At 40.7% G+C, this 17,772-nt stretch overlaps 2 protein-coding genes across 7 annotated transcripts in view; one reads left to right on the forward strand and one right to left on the reverse strand.

Moving 5' to 3' along the window:
- LOC136013545 (cohesin subunit SA-2-like) overlaps positions 1-5,105 on the reverse strand; it is a 59,020-nt gene extending 53,915 nt beyond the window's left edge. For 2 of the 5 annotated variants that reach the window (XM_065677565.1, XM_065677567.1), the window contains exons 1-2: positions 4,979-5,105; positions 3,905-4,083 (exon numbers count right to left, since the gene is read on the reverse strand). In XM_065677565.1, coding sequence (XP_065533637.1) covers positions 3,905-3,948 — 44 coding nt within the window. In that variant the 5' untranslated portion in view covers positions 3,949-4,083; positions 4,979-5,105. Of the gene's footprint in view, positions 1-3,904; positions 4,084-4,665; positions 4,754-4,978 lie in introns of those variants that run through there. The other 3 variants (XM_065677566.1, XM_065677562.1, XM_065677563.1) reach the window with 2 other exon arrangements.
- Positions 5,106-5,186: 81 nt separating this feature from the next.
- GTPBP6 (GTP binding protein 6 (putative)) lies at positions 5,187-17,737 on the forward strand. Of its 2 annotated transcripts, none has more exons than XM_065677570.1 (10): positions 5,187-5,650; positions 9,571-9,708; positions 10,138-10,208; positions 11,813-11,943; positions 12,384-12,454; positions 12,894-13,052; positions 14,699-14,907; positions 16,118-16,266; positions 16,566-16,718; positions 17,192-17,737. In XM_065677570.1, the coding sequence occupies exons 1-10, from the start codon at positions 5,272-5,274 to the stop codon at positions 17,331-17,333; spliced, it is 1,602 nt and encodes a 533-aa protein (XP_065533642.1). In that variant the 5' UTR covers positions 5,187-5,271; the 3' UTR covers positions 17,334-17,737. The 2 variants fall into 2 exon arrangements, with proteins under 2 accessions (XP_065533642.1, XP_065533643.1); XM_065677571.1 differs by having other exon boundaries at positions 5,390-5,650; positions 9,582-9,708.
- The last annotated feature ends 35 nt before the right edge of the window (positions 17,738-17,772 follow it).

Genomic DNA, 17,772 nt, shown 5'->3' on the forward strand with positions numbered 1-17,772 from the left:
TGAAGCCATACATTTATCTGCAATGAAATCATGCCACTTTTCATCATTCTCGGTGCTAACAATAGGCTTTGCCAAAGATCACGTTTGAACAGATGAGCTGGATCCCACTTCTGCAGCAGGTCCAGTACTGGTAGCTGGCTGCTATGGCCACCTTTTAAACTATGGTGGCCAGGACATGAAGCCAGTTGACTCATACTATAAGGCACAAAAAAGAGTAAATATGAAAGTGTACAGTTACTTTCATGTTGCTGATACTGCTGCAAGAAGAAAGTGTGCTAACACAAGTGATCACTTTACAAGTTATAAAATAGTGTATTACACTGTAAGATACAGTCAACTCTCCAATATCTAGTGTTGGCTAACCCAGACAGAGAATTAACTGTGCTATGGAGGCAAAACCAGCTCAACTCCAGCTAGGGTTTATCAGTGCCAGATAACCACTGTTGCTGTCTTCCCAAGACTGTCTCAGTCAGACACTGCCTCTGTAAAGCAAATCCTGAGGCTGAATAGCATCAACTGCAGGACCAAGGTCCTGATATTATTTTATTAGTGAGAGCAGACAGAAGTTCATAGTTAACAAATCTCCATTTACTTTTTTAATCTATTGGCACACTTTACCATAAGCAATGTAGAATTAGGTTTCTAAAGACTCCCATAAAAATTCTATATGAATATAAAACTCTGTAAGAATATAACAACTTTCTAAATACAATTATGCAAATGCTTAACTTCCCTACAGAGAAAAGTCCCATGAAAGTTAAATTCAATGAATGCCTTATTATAGAGAAGTTCAAAACATGCCTCAGTGTTTGACAGATGGAAGCCAAAAAACAAACTCAGGGCGAACCAATCATTACATCCATTCATCCTACCAGTACTCATGTTATAGAAAAGAGAGGGATGAGCTATATAGTTTACAAGTGAGTCAGCATGCTATAAACAATAGTTTGCAAAAGTTTTCAAATGTTTTCTTTGATTTGCAATTGCAAGTCACAGAGATTAAGTGTCTCAAGCACCACCAGAGGCTTCCTAGCTGAAAAGAACAAGCAGCAAGAGATGGCAACATGTACTGCTTTTCTGATGCCAGTTAGCTCTTCCCAGATCCTTCTACAGACCACAAATTAACAAAAAGAACCTAAACATGTTCATCAAGGAGCTACTTATCCTATATAGTTAAATCCTTCCACTCTTGATTTCAAAGCAGTATGCAATATTATGGGGCTGGGCTAACATGTTCTGACTAGCACCGTTTCACTAGAACTACAACTCTGATGCCAGCCAACATCATGGTAACATGTGATACCTGTTGCTGCATTATACCTAAACATAACGCTCAACACACTCTCAAAAACTTTTCCTGGTTTGTTTGCATGCACTATTTAGCAACTTGCTCCACCCCATCATGAAAATAAATGCCTTGCATTTGATTACAGCAACTATATTTGATTCCAAGATGAATTAGAACAAGTAACTAAAAAATCATCACCGCTGCAGAACAGTTCAGTCAAGTACTTGTCTAATCATGCACCACTTTTAGTATCTCTCTAGAATATAAGTCTCTGAAGTTCTAATTCATGTCTTTTTCCCAAGGACATCTTGAAGGACAGCAATACAGGCGGTATCTACTTGCCCTGTGCTATTTAGTCAGCTTATGCCAGGCAAAATGTACCTGTAGCAAAAGGGGCTCCACAAAGTAAGGAAATGCCTGGTACATGGAAGAGCATGCTTACCAAAGCTCAGCAAAGCCTGAAAGAATAAGAAGGCAGATGATCTACAGCTTCCTTACATTGGGCTAACAACGCCAAGTAAAGCAACATCTCTGTGACAGTTAGAGTAGCTTTCACACATGCACTAAGCACCCGTCTTAAACACTCAACAAATGTAAAAAGCACTAAATCCTAATATTAAAAAGCCATTTACATTTCTGACCTGTTTTGGTTATCAGTGTACCACAGCACATAGCAATGCCATAGGAAGCACCATGCTACCACAGACAACCTACACAAAAGTCAAGATTTTTAAAATACAGGTATTATCAACACTCATGTTTCCCCTTTCTCTTTTTTTCCCTTTAATACTGATGTTTCCAGTAAGACTATTCATAAAGGAGATACTCAAACATTTGCAGGAACTAGACCAGAGCCTAAAAACCAAACTTCATGAAACCACTTAGAAATCAGAGATGTTTTAATTGAGTTTTTATTTGCACAATTAAGTTTCTGTGGAAGAAACTGTTAAAAGAATTAAGATGTCCTCTAACCTTCTTGAGCAAAGTAGGAACCACTGTGCCTAGCTGAGGATGCTGTGATCACTTCTGCAGCAGTTCTTCTACATATCTCCATTTAACATCTTTTCAACTATACGAGTGCAACTGTAGGTTTGACAAATTTTGACCTAGTGGGTTTTTTGCTCTCATCTGCTAGTCTACACCACACCAAGCATTTTTGCATACCTAAATTCACTGCCTTGTGCTGCTATGAAACCGTTCTCTGCCATTTGCTTTGTTTCCATCAGCAATCAGGAGGAAAGTGCAGGCAGAATTCCATTTCTAGCTCATCCTAATTTTCGCTTTCATACCCTCTATGGCTCTGACTCATTTTGACCTCATATGCCTGCCACAATACAATCCTTTCACTAGCACTAGAAGTATTGCTGATGAGATAAAAACACTTGAAGTTGGAAGGAGGCGAAGTCCTTCATCTAGTCCTCAAACACAATACTGTTCCAAGAATTTCTGAATTCAGTTTTCTCATTTTAATAAACATTTGGAGCAGATTTACTGACACACCCTTAAACAGAAAGCTACCTATTTAACAAGGATAACATTGCTTTAGCTGCATAAAAGGAAAAATTAACCTATGTTACTGGAAGAATCCTACCTGTAGACTTTGAAAATTAGAAAGTTCAATACAGCTGTTTTATCTTTCAGAAGCAACATAAGAAACTCAGCTAAGCAATTGCCAGATGCCCTTCTGACACTTTCACAAGAGGCTGGCTTCAGATGAAACATACTGGAAAGGACATATGGGAAGCTATATTAATTGTTATCATGGACTATAAGGAATACACCTCTCAGCCTTTGTTAGAGCTTAATGAAGCAAGACTTAGAGCAGACTTCCTCAGAAGGTGGCAGGATCAGCAAAGGTTGGGCTGCAACAAATGCATGCATCACTGGACTTCTAAGCAGCTTCACCCTTTGAAACTAGACAAGATACGCCCAAATGCTTTAACTTTACCTTCTATCTATTTGTATCTGCTCTAGTAGAACTTCTAAATACCACTTTCCAGACAATGATATGAATACATTTAGTTTATAGATCACCTCAACTGATGACTGGAGAAATACATTATGAAAGGAAGAAGACACGACATATCCTAATAAAAACAAAGAAAAAAAAAAAAAAAAGGGAAGCAAATCCCTCTCCAATGCCACAGGCAGATTACAGATTATTTAGCAGTCTTCCTGCTCAGTATCCCCAAATCCACAACTGAAGTGAACATGTGTTGACTATCAATCTGCCCTCCTTTTTTTTTTTCCAAAGTGGGTTTATTTCCACTGTGGTGAATAATCACAGAATCATAGAATAGTTTGGGTTGGAAGGGACCTTAAAGATTACCTAGTTCCAACCCCCCTGCCACAAGGGTGCACAGAATAAGGCACAGAAAAGCTTTTAAGGCCAAGGTCCCTGCATAAAGCACTACATTAAGAAGATGCTAAACAATACATAAAAGGGAATAAAGTGGAGAAATTAGTAGCAAGACATAGCGCATAGCAAATCCCTGCTTTTTCCCCTCCCACCAAAATGACACATGGTAGACTGCCCAGTATCTGTGGGGCACAAATTCAAGGGACAGCATCTTAATTTACCAATAAATTTTACAGGCAACCTGTGACAGGTCTTACTTTTGGCTGGGAAGGTTATTGGCTGTGTTGGGCTCGGCTATCATTTCCGGTACATTATTTCAACAGTACAGGCAGTAAGCTAACAAGAGCAGCACTTCTTTTGAGGCAATTCACCAAGATCAGTAGCGCTAAAAATTTATCAAGGCTCTAGTTCTTGCGGGTGAAACAGCAGCCAAAAACTGTCAAGAAAAGAGAAAAGAAAAAAAAAAAAAAGAATTAATTCATAGAACCACAGAATGGTTTGGGTTGGAAGGGACCTTAAAGATCATCCAGTTACAATCCTCCTGCCATGGTCAGGGACACCTTCCACTACACAAAGTCACTCAAAGCCCACTCCAGCCTGGCCTTGAACACTGCCAGGAATGAGTCAGCCACAGCTTCTCTGGGCAAACTATACCAGTGCCTCACCACCCTCATAGTAAAGGGCTTCTTCCTAATATCTAATCTAAATGTAACCTCTTTCAGTTTAAAGTAATTACCCTCTTGTCCTGTCCTTACATGCCCTTATAAAAAGTTCCTCTCCATCTTTCCTTTAGGTACTGGAAGGCTGCTGTAATGTCTCTCCAGAGGCTTCTCTTCTCCGGACTGAACAAGCCCAGCTCTCTCAAGCCTCTCTTCATAGGAGAGGTGCTCTAACCCTCTGATTGTCGCCTCCTCTGGACTCACAGCAACAGTTCCAGGCAGCTCTCTCAAAACCAAGTCGGAAAGCCCCCTGCCAAACCAGTCCGCAGAAAGGGATGAGACTCCGAGAAACAAATTACTTCAGACAGGCGAACGCGCAGGTGGCACCACTGCACCTGGCCGGAGCCCTGAGGCGGCAGCGCCTACAAAGCAGCCGCCCGTGAGAGAGCCTTAAGCTCCCAGGGCCATACAGCCCGCTGAACCTTCCTCTCCCTGGGGCAGACGCCGCAACGCCGGCGGCCCGCGGCCCGCACCCCGCACAGGCAGGGGTGCCTCAGGAACAACACCGCCGCCGTGACGGGTCGCAACGGGCGGCGGCTCGGCGCGCGATCCCAGGGACCCTCAACCCCGAGTGGCGGCGGACGGGTGCGAAACGCGCGGCCTGTCACTCACCTGCGCCGGGGACGCGCTCCGCAGGCCCGGGGGCGCGCCGACACCGCCCCTTGGCTACCCGCTCCCCGCCCCTTACTGCGGCAGCCGGAGCCCCGGCTGCGGCCCCGCGTCAATCACGGCCCTTCCCTCGGCACCACCCGGCCTATCAGAGGCGGGGGCCGTTGTCACGTGGCTCTATACCGCCGATTCGCGGTGTGTTGGTGCCATCGGGCTTCCGTAGTGGCCGGGGCGGGGCCCGGAAGGGTACGCATGTAGCGGTGCCTGCCGCCGGTTTGGCCGGAGGAGGGGTGGTTATGGGGCCCGGCCGCCTCTCGCAGTCGCTCCTTCTGTGTTGCCGGCGGGTCGCGGCGGCTCTCGGCGCGGCCCGCTGCCATGGCCGGCTGCTGTCTGCCCGCCCGCTCAGCGCCGCCGCTGGCCTGCGGGCTCCCCAGCGGCCGCCGGGCAGGAGTGAGCCACCACGGGCGAGCGGCGGAGGGCTGTGGAACGGATCGCTGAGCGCCGGCCGGGATGAAGAAGAAGAAGAAGAAGAAGAGGAGGAGGAAGAGGAAGATGAGGCGGAGTTGGAGGAGCTGCTGGGCCCCTCTCCGGTGGCCGTGGAGCCCGGCGTGCAGCGCGTGGTCGTGGTGCACCCGGCGGTCAAGTGGGGCCCAAAGAAGTCGCCGCTCACCACCGGTGCGTGGCCGCGCCGGGGCTGGGGTATGGGGGGGCTTCGGACGGTCACCCGACCGTGGGCCCTGCCAGCCAGCCGCTCCGCTTCTCGGGTTTCTCACGTTCTAGATCTCTATGGCCCGCGGGAGTACTTGTAGGGAGTGAGTGCCATTAGCGGAAAGTAGATCCGTTATTAGAGTGGTAAAATAGAAATTCTGCCTGGGACAGCTAGCGAAATACAAGCTCTGATAAAAAGTCCTCGTGGCTGTTCTCTGATAACCTTTTAAGAGACAATATGCCATCAGTGTTGGTAGATCTGTGCTTTTACTTGTAAATCACCTTAGCTTTGGGACTTGGACAGCAGAATTACTCTGTGTATGGAGCGTTAAGGTTGCTTAAGAAAACAGAAGTGTTTCACCGTTCTTAGCACAACGTTAATACCCTTCAGGCCTTAGCCTTAGAATCATAAAATTGTAGAATAGTTAGGGTTGGAAAGGACCTTAAGATCATCTAGTTCCAACCCCCCTGCCATGGGCAGGGACACCTCACACTAAACCATCCCACACAAGACTTCATCCAACCTGGCCTTGAACACCGCCAGGGATGGAGCACTCACAACCTCCCTGGGCAACCCATTCCAGTGTCTCACCACCCTAACAGGAAAGAATTCCTTCCTTATCTGTAATCTAAACTTCCCCTGTCTAAGTTTTAACCCGTTACCCCTTGTCCTGTCACTACAATCCCTGATGAAGAGTCCCTCCCCAGCACCCCTATAGGCCCCCTTCAGGTACTGGAAGGCTGCTATGAGGTCCCCACGCAGCCTTCTCTTCTCCAGGCTGAACAGCCCCAACTTTCTCAGCCTGTCTTCATATGGGAGGTGCTCCAGTCCCCTGATCATCCTCGTGGCCCTCCTCTGGACTTGTTCCAGCAGTTCCATGTCCTTTTTATGTTGAGGACACCAGAACTGCACACAATACTCCAGGTGAGGTCTCACAAGAGCAGAGTAGAGGGGCAGGATCACCTCCTTCGACCTGCTGGTCATGCTGCTTTTGATGCAGCCCAGGATACGGTTGGCTTTCTGGGCTGCGAGCGCACACATGTTCATTTGCTCATTGACCAGCACCCCCAAGTCCTTCTCTGCAGGGCTGCTCTGAATCACTTCTTTGCCCAGTCTGTAGCTGTGCCTGGGATTGCTCCGACCCAGGTGTAGGACCTTGCACTTGTCATGGTTGAACTTCATAAGGTTGGCATCAGCCCACCTCACAAGTGTGTCAAGGTCCCTCTGGATGGCATCCCTTCCCTCCAGCGTATCAACCAGACCACACAGCTTGGTGTCATCGGCAAACTTGCTGAGGGTGCACTCAATCCCACTGTCCATGTCAGCGACGAAGATGTTGAACAAGACCGGTCCCAACACCAATCCCTGAGGGACACCACTCGTTACCAGTCTCCAGCCGGACATTGAGCCATTGACCACAACTCTGTGTGTGTGGACATCCAGCCAGTTCTTTATCCACCAAGTGGTCCATCCATCAAATTGATATCTCTCCAATTTAGAGAGAAGAATGTTGTGTGGGACAGTGTCAAACGCTTTGCACAAGTCCAGTTAGATGACATCAACTGCTTTACCCTTGTCCATCAGTTCTGTATCCCCATCATAGAAGGCCACCAAACTGGTCAGGCAGGATTTCCCCTTAGTTGAAGCCATGCTGGTTGTCACCTTGTTGTCTGAGCAGGCAGGCAGGAGTCCTGCTGTCTTAAACTTACCCAGGAGTTGGGTGAAAAGCAAGAATATTCTCCTGTCATCATCATAAAATGGTTTGGGTTGGAAGGGACCTTAGAGATTATCTAGGTCCAATCCCCTGCCATGGGCAGGGTCACCTTCCACTAGAAGAGGTTCCTCAAAGCACCTTCCAGCCTGGCCTTAAACACTTAAATCATGGAAATTATCTAAATACAAAGCTGTAAAGTGAAGTGTGTTAGAGTAACATCCTGAGCAAACCAGCACAGACCTGCAGAAAGTAGGTTTTCCTGGGGTGCTTCTCTCAGAAATCCTTGTAGCTATCTAATATATAGGTATTAATCATGCACAATTAAGATATATTATTAACTTGATACTCTTGAAACGCTTCTCTAATTACAAAGTTGTAATGGAAAGGATTAAGCATCTTATAAGTTTACTTTTTGTGTACAGTTTATAAATGATTCTTTATTCTCATATTCCAATTTATTATGTAATGAACCTAAATATCTTTTAGGGTTTTTTTAGAGCTGCTTATTATAATGAATTGTCATGTTGCAGAAAAAGGTTGTAACCTTTTCAAAATTTACATAAGCAGTCCCATTTTACAACTGAAAAATAAATAAAATATGAAGGCACCTTTCTGTCGAGACATGCAGAAGAATAGCAGTGATGTGTTTCCACTTCTTTATGCCCTCCAGATTAAGAGCCTGAAGTCTGAACAAATGGTTTGGACTGATTGTTTAAACTCCAGAGGTAGGACAGGAAATCTGTGCATCTTACAAGGAACACTAACAATATGAGGAGAAAGAGGATTGTGGTTATCTTTAAAAATGTATTACCTTTTTGACCAGGGTAACATATTTAGTATATAAATTTGGCTTTGAGATCTAGAGGAACTTGGAAAATCTGTTATGAAAGAAGGAAAAGTGGGGAAATCAAAACTGGATATTCTGATCTGATATCACAGAATGATTGAGGCTGGAAAGGACCACCAGAGGTCATCTAGTACAACCTCCCTGCTCAGACAAGGTCAACTAGAGCACATTGCTCAGGATTGAGTCTTGAATATCTCTAGGGGAGGAGACTGAACAATGTCTCTGTGCAATTTATTCCAGTGCTCAGTCACCCTCACAGTAGTTTTTCCTCATGTTCAGGTGGAATTTCCTTTGTTTCAGTTTAGCCCTTGCCTCTCGTCTTACTGCCTGGCACCACTGAGTCTGCTGGCCTCATCCTCTTGAAGCCCTCCCTTCAGATACTTATACACATTGATCAGATCCCCCCTGAGCATTCACTTCTCTAGGATGAACAGGCCCAGCTCCCTCAGCCTTTCCTCATATGAAAGATGCTCCAGACCCTTAATAATTATAAGAGCCCTTCACCAGACTTGCTTCAGGAGCTTCATGTCTCTCTTTTCTGGGGCCCTGAACTGGATACAGTACACTGAGTGAGGCCTCACCATGGCAGAGTACGGGGGGAGGATGACCTCCCTCAACCTGCTGGCAATACTCTTGCTATGCACCCCCAGATACTACTGGCCTTCTTGGCCACAAGGGCACATTGCTGGCTCATGGACAACTATTATCTACCAGGATATGCCCATGTAGTGTTTGTCGTTTCACAAAGTCCTCAAAAGTCAGTGCTTTGCCATGTGGATGTGTTTTTTATAAAGTGACTGATGAACCAGAATACAGGATTGGAATGTGCTGGTTTTATCAAGTCATAAATCAGTGTAAGTCCTTTATGAAAAAGTAGCAGTAAAGTTAGCAGCAGGATATGCCATATTAGTAATTCTTTAAATATTGCCACAATACACAAAGGAATTAATCACACGGGTTTGTACTCATCTGAAATAACAGAAATTATTTTCCAGCTAGTTAGTTATTTCACTTGTTGAGGCAAAAAGCTTGATGATTTCTTTGCTGACAATACAGTTAAAAATTCCTCTAGATCAACAACCGTGGAAATAGTTTGTACTGGTAGAAAGATGCTTTGCATCAAAGTAGAAGTAAATTACTCCGATTAGAGGAAAGACATTTTGCTCCTTGTGCAATAGGTTAATATAAATAGCCTTGTAGAATTTTAGTGTAGCTTACTGTTTCCCTGTTCATGCACATACTATAGTTATTGGAAATCTGAGCGAAGTTATAATGGTATATTACAATCTTTTTCTTTTCTTTTTTTCTTTTTTGTATTCCTAAAGCTGAATTACAGATTGCTGAAGCCGTTGCTCTTGTAGATACCCTTCAGAACTGGACGGTTTTAGATAAAATAATTATTCCTACAAAAAATCCTGACAAGAAATTAATTTTTGGCAAAGGAAACTTCCAGGTTTTAACAGGTAAGGATGAAGATTTTTCAGTCCTGCAGCATTCTAAATGGAAGGTTTCTGCAGTTGAACTGTTTAAAAATAGGTAAGAAAGCTGAAGAGAGAATGTTGTTCATCCGTCATGCAGGTTTGCAAACAAGCGTCAAAGAATTTTCTTAAGGTTACAAAAGCAGCACAGAATAGAAATAACTTGAGATCACTGAAAATGTGTGAGTCAACTTAATCCCTACATTCATGTGATTGACACATGTGGAACTGGCGGCTGTTCTTGACATAGTACTAAACTAGTGGAATTACAACTGTTCTGTGAGCAAAGAGCATGGTGCCATTTGAATATTTTATGAGCATTCTGCTCTGTGCAAAATGGTTTTATATTCTGTGCATTTTAAAAAGAGAATTGACATTTAACACTGTGTTTTGCAATGGTTATCCATCTTTTAGAAAAGATTAAAAAATTGCCCCAAGTGACAGCTGTCTTCTTGAATGTGGAAAGAATATCTTCACTAACAAAGGTAATTAAATAGAGTATAAAATAATTTTCTTTAAATGGCTGTTGTTCAGAAGCTCTTGATTTTACAAGAAGTAGGGGCAGTTATGACTCTGAATTCGCAACTGGTAATATATACGGCCACCTGGACAGAGTTTTGTTGAAAGGAAACTTAATTCCTTTTACATTTGTCTGGTAGATATTTATGTATTTCCAGCTCTTGTGCATGAAATTTTCCAGCAATCTAATAGCCATTTGATGTAGACTCTGCTTCTGCATTTACCTCTGGCCCCACTGAAAATGTTGGAAAAGTTACTTAGGGTCTTTTTTTCACAAATTGAAGGTGACAGCCTAGATTTTGTTATGAAGAATGTCAGCATTTTGGATTAGCTATATGCAGAAGTTTTTATACTTATATGGATAGTGTCTTTATTTTCCCATAGTTCTGTGGACACTGTACTGTATTTTTTATACGAGATGTAAATTCAGAGCAAGCTTATATTTAAATGTTTCAAATATTGAAACTTTCATTCCTAACCCTTTAATAGAAACCATATTTTAGATGGGTGGGGGGGAGGAGCATGATTCACTTTTTTGAACACTAGCTGTAAAACAACTGGTGCACAAATTATAAATGCTCTTTGAAATGCTTAGGCAAACTGAAATGCATACTTTTTAGGGTTTTTTTGTATACAGCATCATACAGGGTGTAAAATGTATGCAAAATCCATAAACAAACATAATGCTTTGCTGGTAGTTTTGAACGCCTTCCCTGGTTATAAAATGGACAGAGATGGTAAATATCTCTAATAAATAATTATTTCAAACATTTCAATTTATTGATAAAATATAAGTTGAAAATATTTCATTTCAATTTTCTAGTTGTTATTCCCTAATTTATAGTATGTGTTCTTAACAGTTCTACGTTTGCTAAAATAGTTTTTCTTGTACAGATCTGAATCTTAAGAGCAATTTCATAGGGTTAATTCAAAAAAGTGTTTGAGAACATGTGTGAAACAAGCATTCTAGATTTTAGAGAGAGCAGAGGGGAGCTATTACATACTTTAAGTGTCTTCTGCTGAATTAGAACAAAGGTGGGGAGGGTTGTTTGGGTTTTGTTCGTTGATTGGGGTTTTTTAAGTATTTTGTGAAAAGCTGCTTAGGAAATAATTTTTCTGCCTTGCTGTCTATAATTTGTTTGTTTAATTTTGGTGGGTTTTTTTTTTCCTTTTTCCTATATTATCCCTATCCTTTCCCATCACAGCGTTTCATAATTATTTTTTTTACAAGGGCTTAACCACTGAGATTCTTGATTCTGAGATATGCTGTTAAGGGCTGTTGTCAGAATCTGTTGAAGGCAGTGGAAGGATTCTTAATAGGTCTAGACATAAAGTTCTGCCTTCTAAACTTTCTTTAACACCTTTCTTCATGGTCAACCAATTTTGCCTTTGTGTGCTCATAATCATTGCCCATACATTGAAATGGAATCCTCTAAGTTCAAGTGTCCTGAAATCCCTTAAGGTCAAGTGTCCATCAGCTGACTGTAACTGTAATGCTATGTAGGAATTGATCTACAGATACTGTGGGGAACAGAAAACATCTAGGTTATTTTGTCTTACATGGCTAAAGAGAGAACTAGAAGATGCCTGGGGTGTGAAAGTCTTTGACAGATACACGGTTGTACTTCACATTTTTCGTTGTAATGCCCGGACCAAAGAAGCAAAACTTCAGATAGCACTGGCTGAAATTCCACTTCTCAGGTACCTCAAGCTGTGCAAATCATGTACTGATATTCACATAGTTTGGTGACTATTTCTTTACAGTAACAAAACTTATAGTACTATACTGTGAAGAAAAATGACACCATTTATGTCATATGTGGCATAGACATGTTTGTACGTGGCAGTTGGTGTGAGTTGCATGGATGCATCAGGACCATCTTTGGCTCTCTGAAATTTCAGAATAGCCATTATAACTTGCTAAAAGAGTTGCACACTTTTTCAAAACACATTGAGAAGCTAGGAAAATCTGGAAATCTGTTGCCATGCTTCTCACCACGAGCAGGTTTTATTTAGAGCTCTGTCATTTAGTGGTTTTGTTTGTGTTATTAGAATACCACTACTGCTTCACATCTGTTAGGCATTTTAGGATAGCTTGATTAAAGAAAATTGCTCCTAATTAACTGTCACTCCACTGCCAGGTCAAATCTGAAAAATGAGGTGTCTCAGCTAGATCAGCAGAGAGGTGGATCAAGATACATCATGGGCTCAGGTAAATTCTCATGCATTAGAGGGTTTATTTTCTCCGTAGCCTTTGAACACTATTAATTACATCTTATTTTATTTGGAGGAGTCCAGGAGGAAAAACTGTTTGTGTTCTGCATCTAATTAAGTAAGCATACAAAAATGTATTGGAAAGTGGCTTAAATAATAAAGTTTTGGTCTGTTCTGTCTGTGTAAGTGGCCGTGGACACACTGTTTGCTGCCACAGGGGTTTATCATAAGTGTACATGGTTATTCTAGAGTGCTTAGTGTATATCTTAATACTCAGTTGTAACTCGGACTCTTAGGCAAAAATACATAGTTTTAGTTGTTTACTTATAGCTTCAGATGCCCTAGCACTAACTCACTGATTTCCAAATGCACAACATCACTTGGTTTACTGTTTCTCTTGTAGAATATTCTGCCAATTATTCATTTGTATATTTCAGGTGAAACATTTATGGAGACACAATATCGTATCTTGAAAGAAAAAGAACTTAAAATTAGGAATGCCCTGGAGAAACTAAGGAGGAAAAGGTCTTTACTTAGAACTCAACGCAAAAAACGCGAGTTTCCGATTATCTCAGTAATGGGCTATACTAATTGTGGTAAGCAAAAACTCATGAAACTGTAGCACGAAAGAGCTTACATTGTCTATTTTTTAATTAGAATCTCTAGCCAGAATCTTATTTCAGTGTGAATAGGCTTCATATTTTAATTAGTTTTTAAACTGTGTAATGAGTATGTGTCAATTAGGGTATAGTTAGGAAAGCAAATTATGCTTGTTGTAGTTAGTTCTTTTGGTTTTTTGGTCTTGAAGATATGTTTTGGAGAAATGCCTAGTACCTGTTGTGCCAAAAAGATTTTACATATAGTGCTGAAGTGTCTGTTAGTGTCCCTTTATATGAATCTCTATTACTTGATCAGAATGGGTGAGAGAAAAGTATGTTGATGTTTGGATCACTGTGAAGGCTTGAGGCACAAGAGGAAAACTCAGGAGATTTGGCAGCTGATCTGGAAATATGCTTAAGAAGCACTGTAGCTTTTCATTCATTGATGTATAGTGTTCTCAGAGATGTTCTCAGAATCTAAATCAAGCTGAAGTTTTTCATACACAAGGCATAAATAGCCTTTGGACTAGATACTTTTTCAGGTTACATTATCTTAAGACCCATTTCATTTTCTTATTCAACATCTTTATAAAAACAAACTTACCTTGTACTAATTTTTATGTTATGGAATCATACAATGGTTTGGGTTGGAAAGGACCTTATGATTATCTAATTCCAACACCCCCCTGCCATGGGCAGGAATGCCTAACACTAGACTGTGTCACCCAAGGCTGTGTGCAACCTGGCCTTGAACACTGCCAGGGATGGAGCATTCACCACTTTTTTGGACAATCTGTTCCAGTGCCTCACCACCCTCACAGTAAAGAACTTCTTCCTTATATCTAACCTGAACTTCCCCTGTTTTAGTTTGAACCCATTACCCCTTCCATAATTTTAAAACTGAAGAATCAAATATATATATATTGCAGTATTGTACACATAATTGAAATATGTCAGCCAGGGTATATACTGAGCTCTTTAATGACTAAATTCTGTGAAATATTCATTGAGTTAAATGAATGTCTTTAGTGATAAGTTCATGAGGAAATGCACAATGAAAGTGTAAACCTAGTAGGCTATGTATTATTAGTGCTTCTGTTTACTGTTGGTTTTAACAAGTAAATATTGAATTCTTTGACAACAGAAGCACTGAGGAGTGTGTAAGTGTATGCTTCCTGATGCTGTCATGGCAGTGCTCTTCAGATAGTCTGAGAAGTGAGGGATGTGGGTAGGTCACTTTGCAGGTCAGTTCAGTCTTCAATCATCTTGCAGTTTTCCAGCATAGCTTCCAGTTGTGGCTTTAAATCCAATTCCAGTTTTCAAAAGTTAAGACTGTCTTTGGATTTCCTAACATCATATAGGTAATTAATCACAGAATCACAGAATGGTTGGGGTTGGTTGGGGTTGGAAGGGACCACTAGGGATCATCTAGTCCAACCTACCTGCTCAAGCAGGGTCACCTAGATCACATTACTCAGGTTTGTGTCCAGATAACTCCTGAACATCTCCAGGGAAGCATAGGCTAGATTTAACTTAAATAGATCTGAAAAAATGCGTTACATCATACAACTCACCTGAGCCTTGCAAATTAAATTTTTACTTGAAACAAGCCACCAAACTCTTGTCTTTTTTCTTTTAATTAGGAAAAACTACTTTGATCAAAGCCTTGACTGGGGAAGCAGGAATTCAGCCCAGAGATCAGCTGTTTGCCACTCTTGATATTACAGCCCATGCTGGCTATCTGCCCTCACATATGCCAGTTATTTATGTTGACACCATTGGATTTCTGACCGATCTTCCACATAATCTGGTTCAGTCCTTTTCAGCTACCTTAGAAGAAGTGGTTTACTCAGTAAGTGGTTGACTATAAGAATTGAGAAGTCAAATTAATTTCCTTTTGGATAATCCTCACTCTTTCAAAAAATGAAGTTAATTGTCATACTGTTCTTAGTGAAGCATGTGGCTGACTAGTAGTGGGCTCCTAAGATAATGATGTATCTCACCATAAGCCCATTTTCTAGTACTCGAAATTATGCAGAATGTATAGATATGAAGAGATTTCAGAAAGAGTTTCTTTGGAGTATATGTGTCTTTCTCCACTAACGTAAACCAGATAACTTAGACTTTACTCATTAAATATCTGAAAACCTAAACACTGCATCTGAATAATTTGAGGTTAGCTTTCTTAAGAGTTAAAAATTAAATAAAGCCTCTGGAATGATCTGTTTTTAACTTCAGGTTTCCTATAGCACTATGAGTGGGTGATTGTGATGTGATGCAGGCAGCATGTAATAAACATAAATATACTTTTCCAATCATTTTCTCATTAAAGTTAGTTTCCTGTGTTATAGCAAAGTGTAAGTCTGCATACACAGACATTTAAACAAAAAGCCTGTATCGTCAAAGGTAATGAAATTCAGTGATAACTACGTGCTGGAATGCTGCTGAGAATTAGACTTCACCATGTAATAATAGGACTTTCAAAAGCTGGCTGCAATTATCCTGTTTGTTTGTTTCTTATTTTGAAGTGTTAAATGAAAGGCATGAAATTTAATTCTCACTGATTTTCGGAAGTTTGAAGCAGTATCTTGAGCAAAGATGATGAAACACTGTGAATGCAAATATTGAATTTGGTTGCCTGCTTTTTATCACAGCAAACATGATTGTGTATGTACTTGAAACTGGTAACTTTTGTATAACACTTTCTAAGTGAAGCAGCAATGATGGTATCTCGGGAGCTAAGGATGAGGATAATCTTCTGCATTTTGAATGTGAAAACAGAATTACAAGTTAAGTGGGGGTGTTCCCTCATTTTGAAACAGTTTTTTCAGCCATTACTCTAAAACCATTTTGGAGCTCATTCTTTTCCTTCCCCAGTATTTTTTAAGCTTTATTGTTACACAGCCTTAGCTTTGAAAAAATGGATCAGTTATTATTTGAAATCTGAATTCTGTAACTAGCTTGAATGGCAGGGTTTGGTTTACATTGTTGTATAAAATCTCTACAACCTGCTAACTGGTGTATTTTATTAAGTAATTGCCTTATATATTGATGCTTGTTAGGATCTAATAGTTCATGTGAGGGATATTACTCATCCAGAAACCATCCTCCAGAAAGCAACTGTGCTGTCAGTTCTGAAGAATCTGAATCTTCCCAGCCATTTATTGGACTCAATGGTGGAAGTTCATAACAAAGTGGATTTGATAGAAAGGTAAGCAGAAGATGCTAAGTATACTTAGTGCTTATGTTCTGAAATCTTTTCAATTCTTAGTCTAGAAACTAGCTCCCACACTTTTGAATACATTTAATAGTGTTTCTCAATCCTTTACATATGTAACTATGGTCTTAAAAAAGAATGAATTATCTTTTAATTACAAAATAAATCACTTGTGTAGACACAATGTGTAGGAATGTGCCAGTATAAAGTAACACAATTACATGGTCCATGCTTGGAATATTTTCATGACCTAATCTTCATGAGCAAACATGTCTGCAATTGTTACTTTTAAGGTATAAACCCACTGAAGAAAATGCATTAGCCATTTCTGCTCTACATGGACGAGGTTTAGAAGAGCTGAAAGAAGAAATAGAAAAAAAAATTTTGACTTCAACAGGAAAGAAGATTCTGACAGTTAACGTCAACTTAGAGGGACCTCAGCTAAGGTAAATGATTTTCAGTTGTAAGAAGGACTTGGAAAAATATGAAACTCTTAGTCTTGCATGTCTTAAAATTTCCAAATCATATCATATTGATATCAATCTGCATTAAGAATTACAGTGACAATTATCAAAGTTTTCTGACCTATTGAGAAAAAATATCCCCATTAGATACCGTGGAGTCTGCTTCTGAAAGTGTCCTTCAGAGGTCTGTGTGTTGGTATTATAAAACATACTTCCTGAAGGACCATGCCACTGGTCCTGGAGCCAGATTGCTGAGAAAAACACAAATCTGAAAGGTTTATGAAAACACTGCACCCTATTTCCAAAGAGCAAGTAGCAAATTAGAAGTGAAGTAAAGCACTTTGTCTTTTAAAGTGTTACATTACCTAGATTGCAACATACTGACCTAAAATAAAGATCACATTGTATGCAGTGTGTTACACATTTAAGATGCTAATACACTTTTTCTGTTACAGTTGGCTCTATAAGGAAGCAACAGTTCAGGAAGTAGAAGTGATGCCTGAAGATGGCACAGCCAGGGTGAAGGTGATAATCGGCAATTCTGCTTTTGGCAAATACAAAAGCCTCTTTCCTAACAGTAAGATTTATACGCCATGAAACTGCATCCCCTTTTCTGGGAAAAGAAACTGATCTCATTAAGAAGATGTGAAATTAAGTCAATTACTTGTTAGTCTGGGTGCTGAAGAGTGTATTCCTTCTCCAGTTGATGACTTTGATGTGTTTTAGAAGAGTACACTGTTTCAGAAAACTTCTGTTTGGACACAGTAAGAACTTTGAGCTTCATTCTATCAGCAAGCATAAGGACAGCACCAAGTTTTTAATGTTAAAACAGCTGTTAGTTGTAAGTTGTGGACCTTCGTACACATGGAAATCATCAGATGGCATCTGAATTAACCTTCAGAAAAGTACCAAGTTTCTTTTATAAATAAAGCTTTTTACCCCTTTTTTTTTTTAGACTAAAATAATATTTATTGTAGTCAAGGTGTCTCAGATGGTCATTGGAAAAGTTACTGAACAAGATGTTACTGGCTGTATA

This window comes from Lathamus discolor, chromosome 4 (genome assembly GCF_037157495.1).
Source record: "Lathamus discolor isolate bLatDis1 chromosome 4, bLatDis1.hap1, whole genome shotgun sequence".
In the NCBI taxonomy this organism is placed as follows: domain Eukaryota; kingdom Metazoa; phylum Chordata; class Aves; order Psittaciformes; family Psittacidae; genus Lathamus; species Lathamus discolor.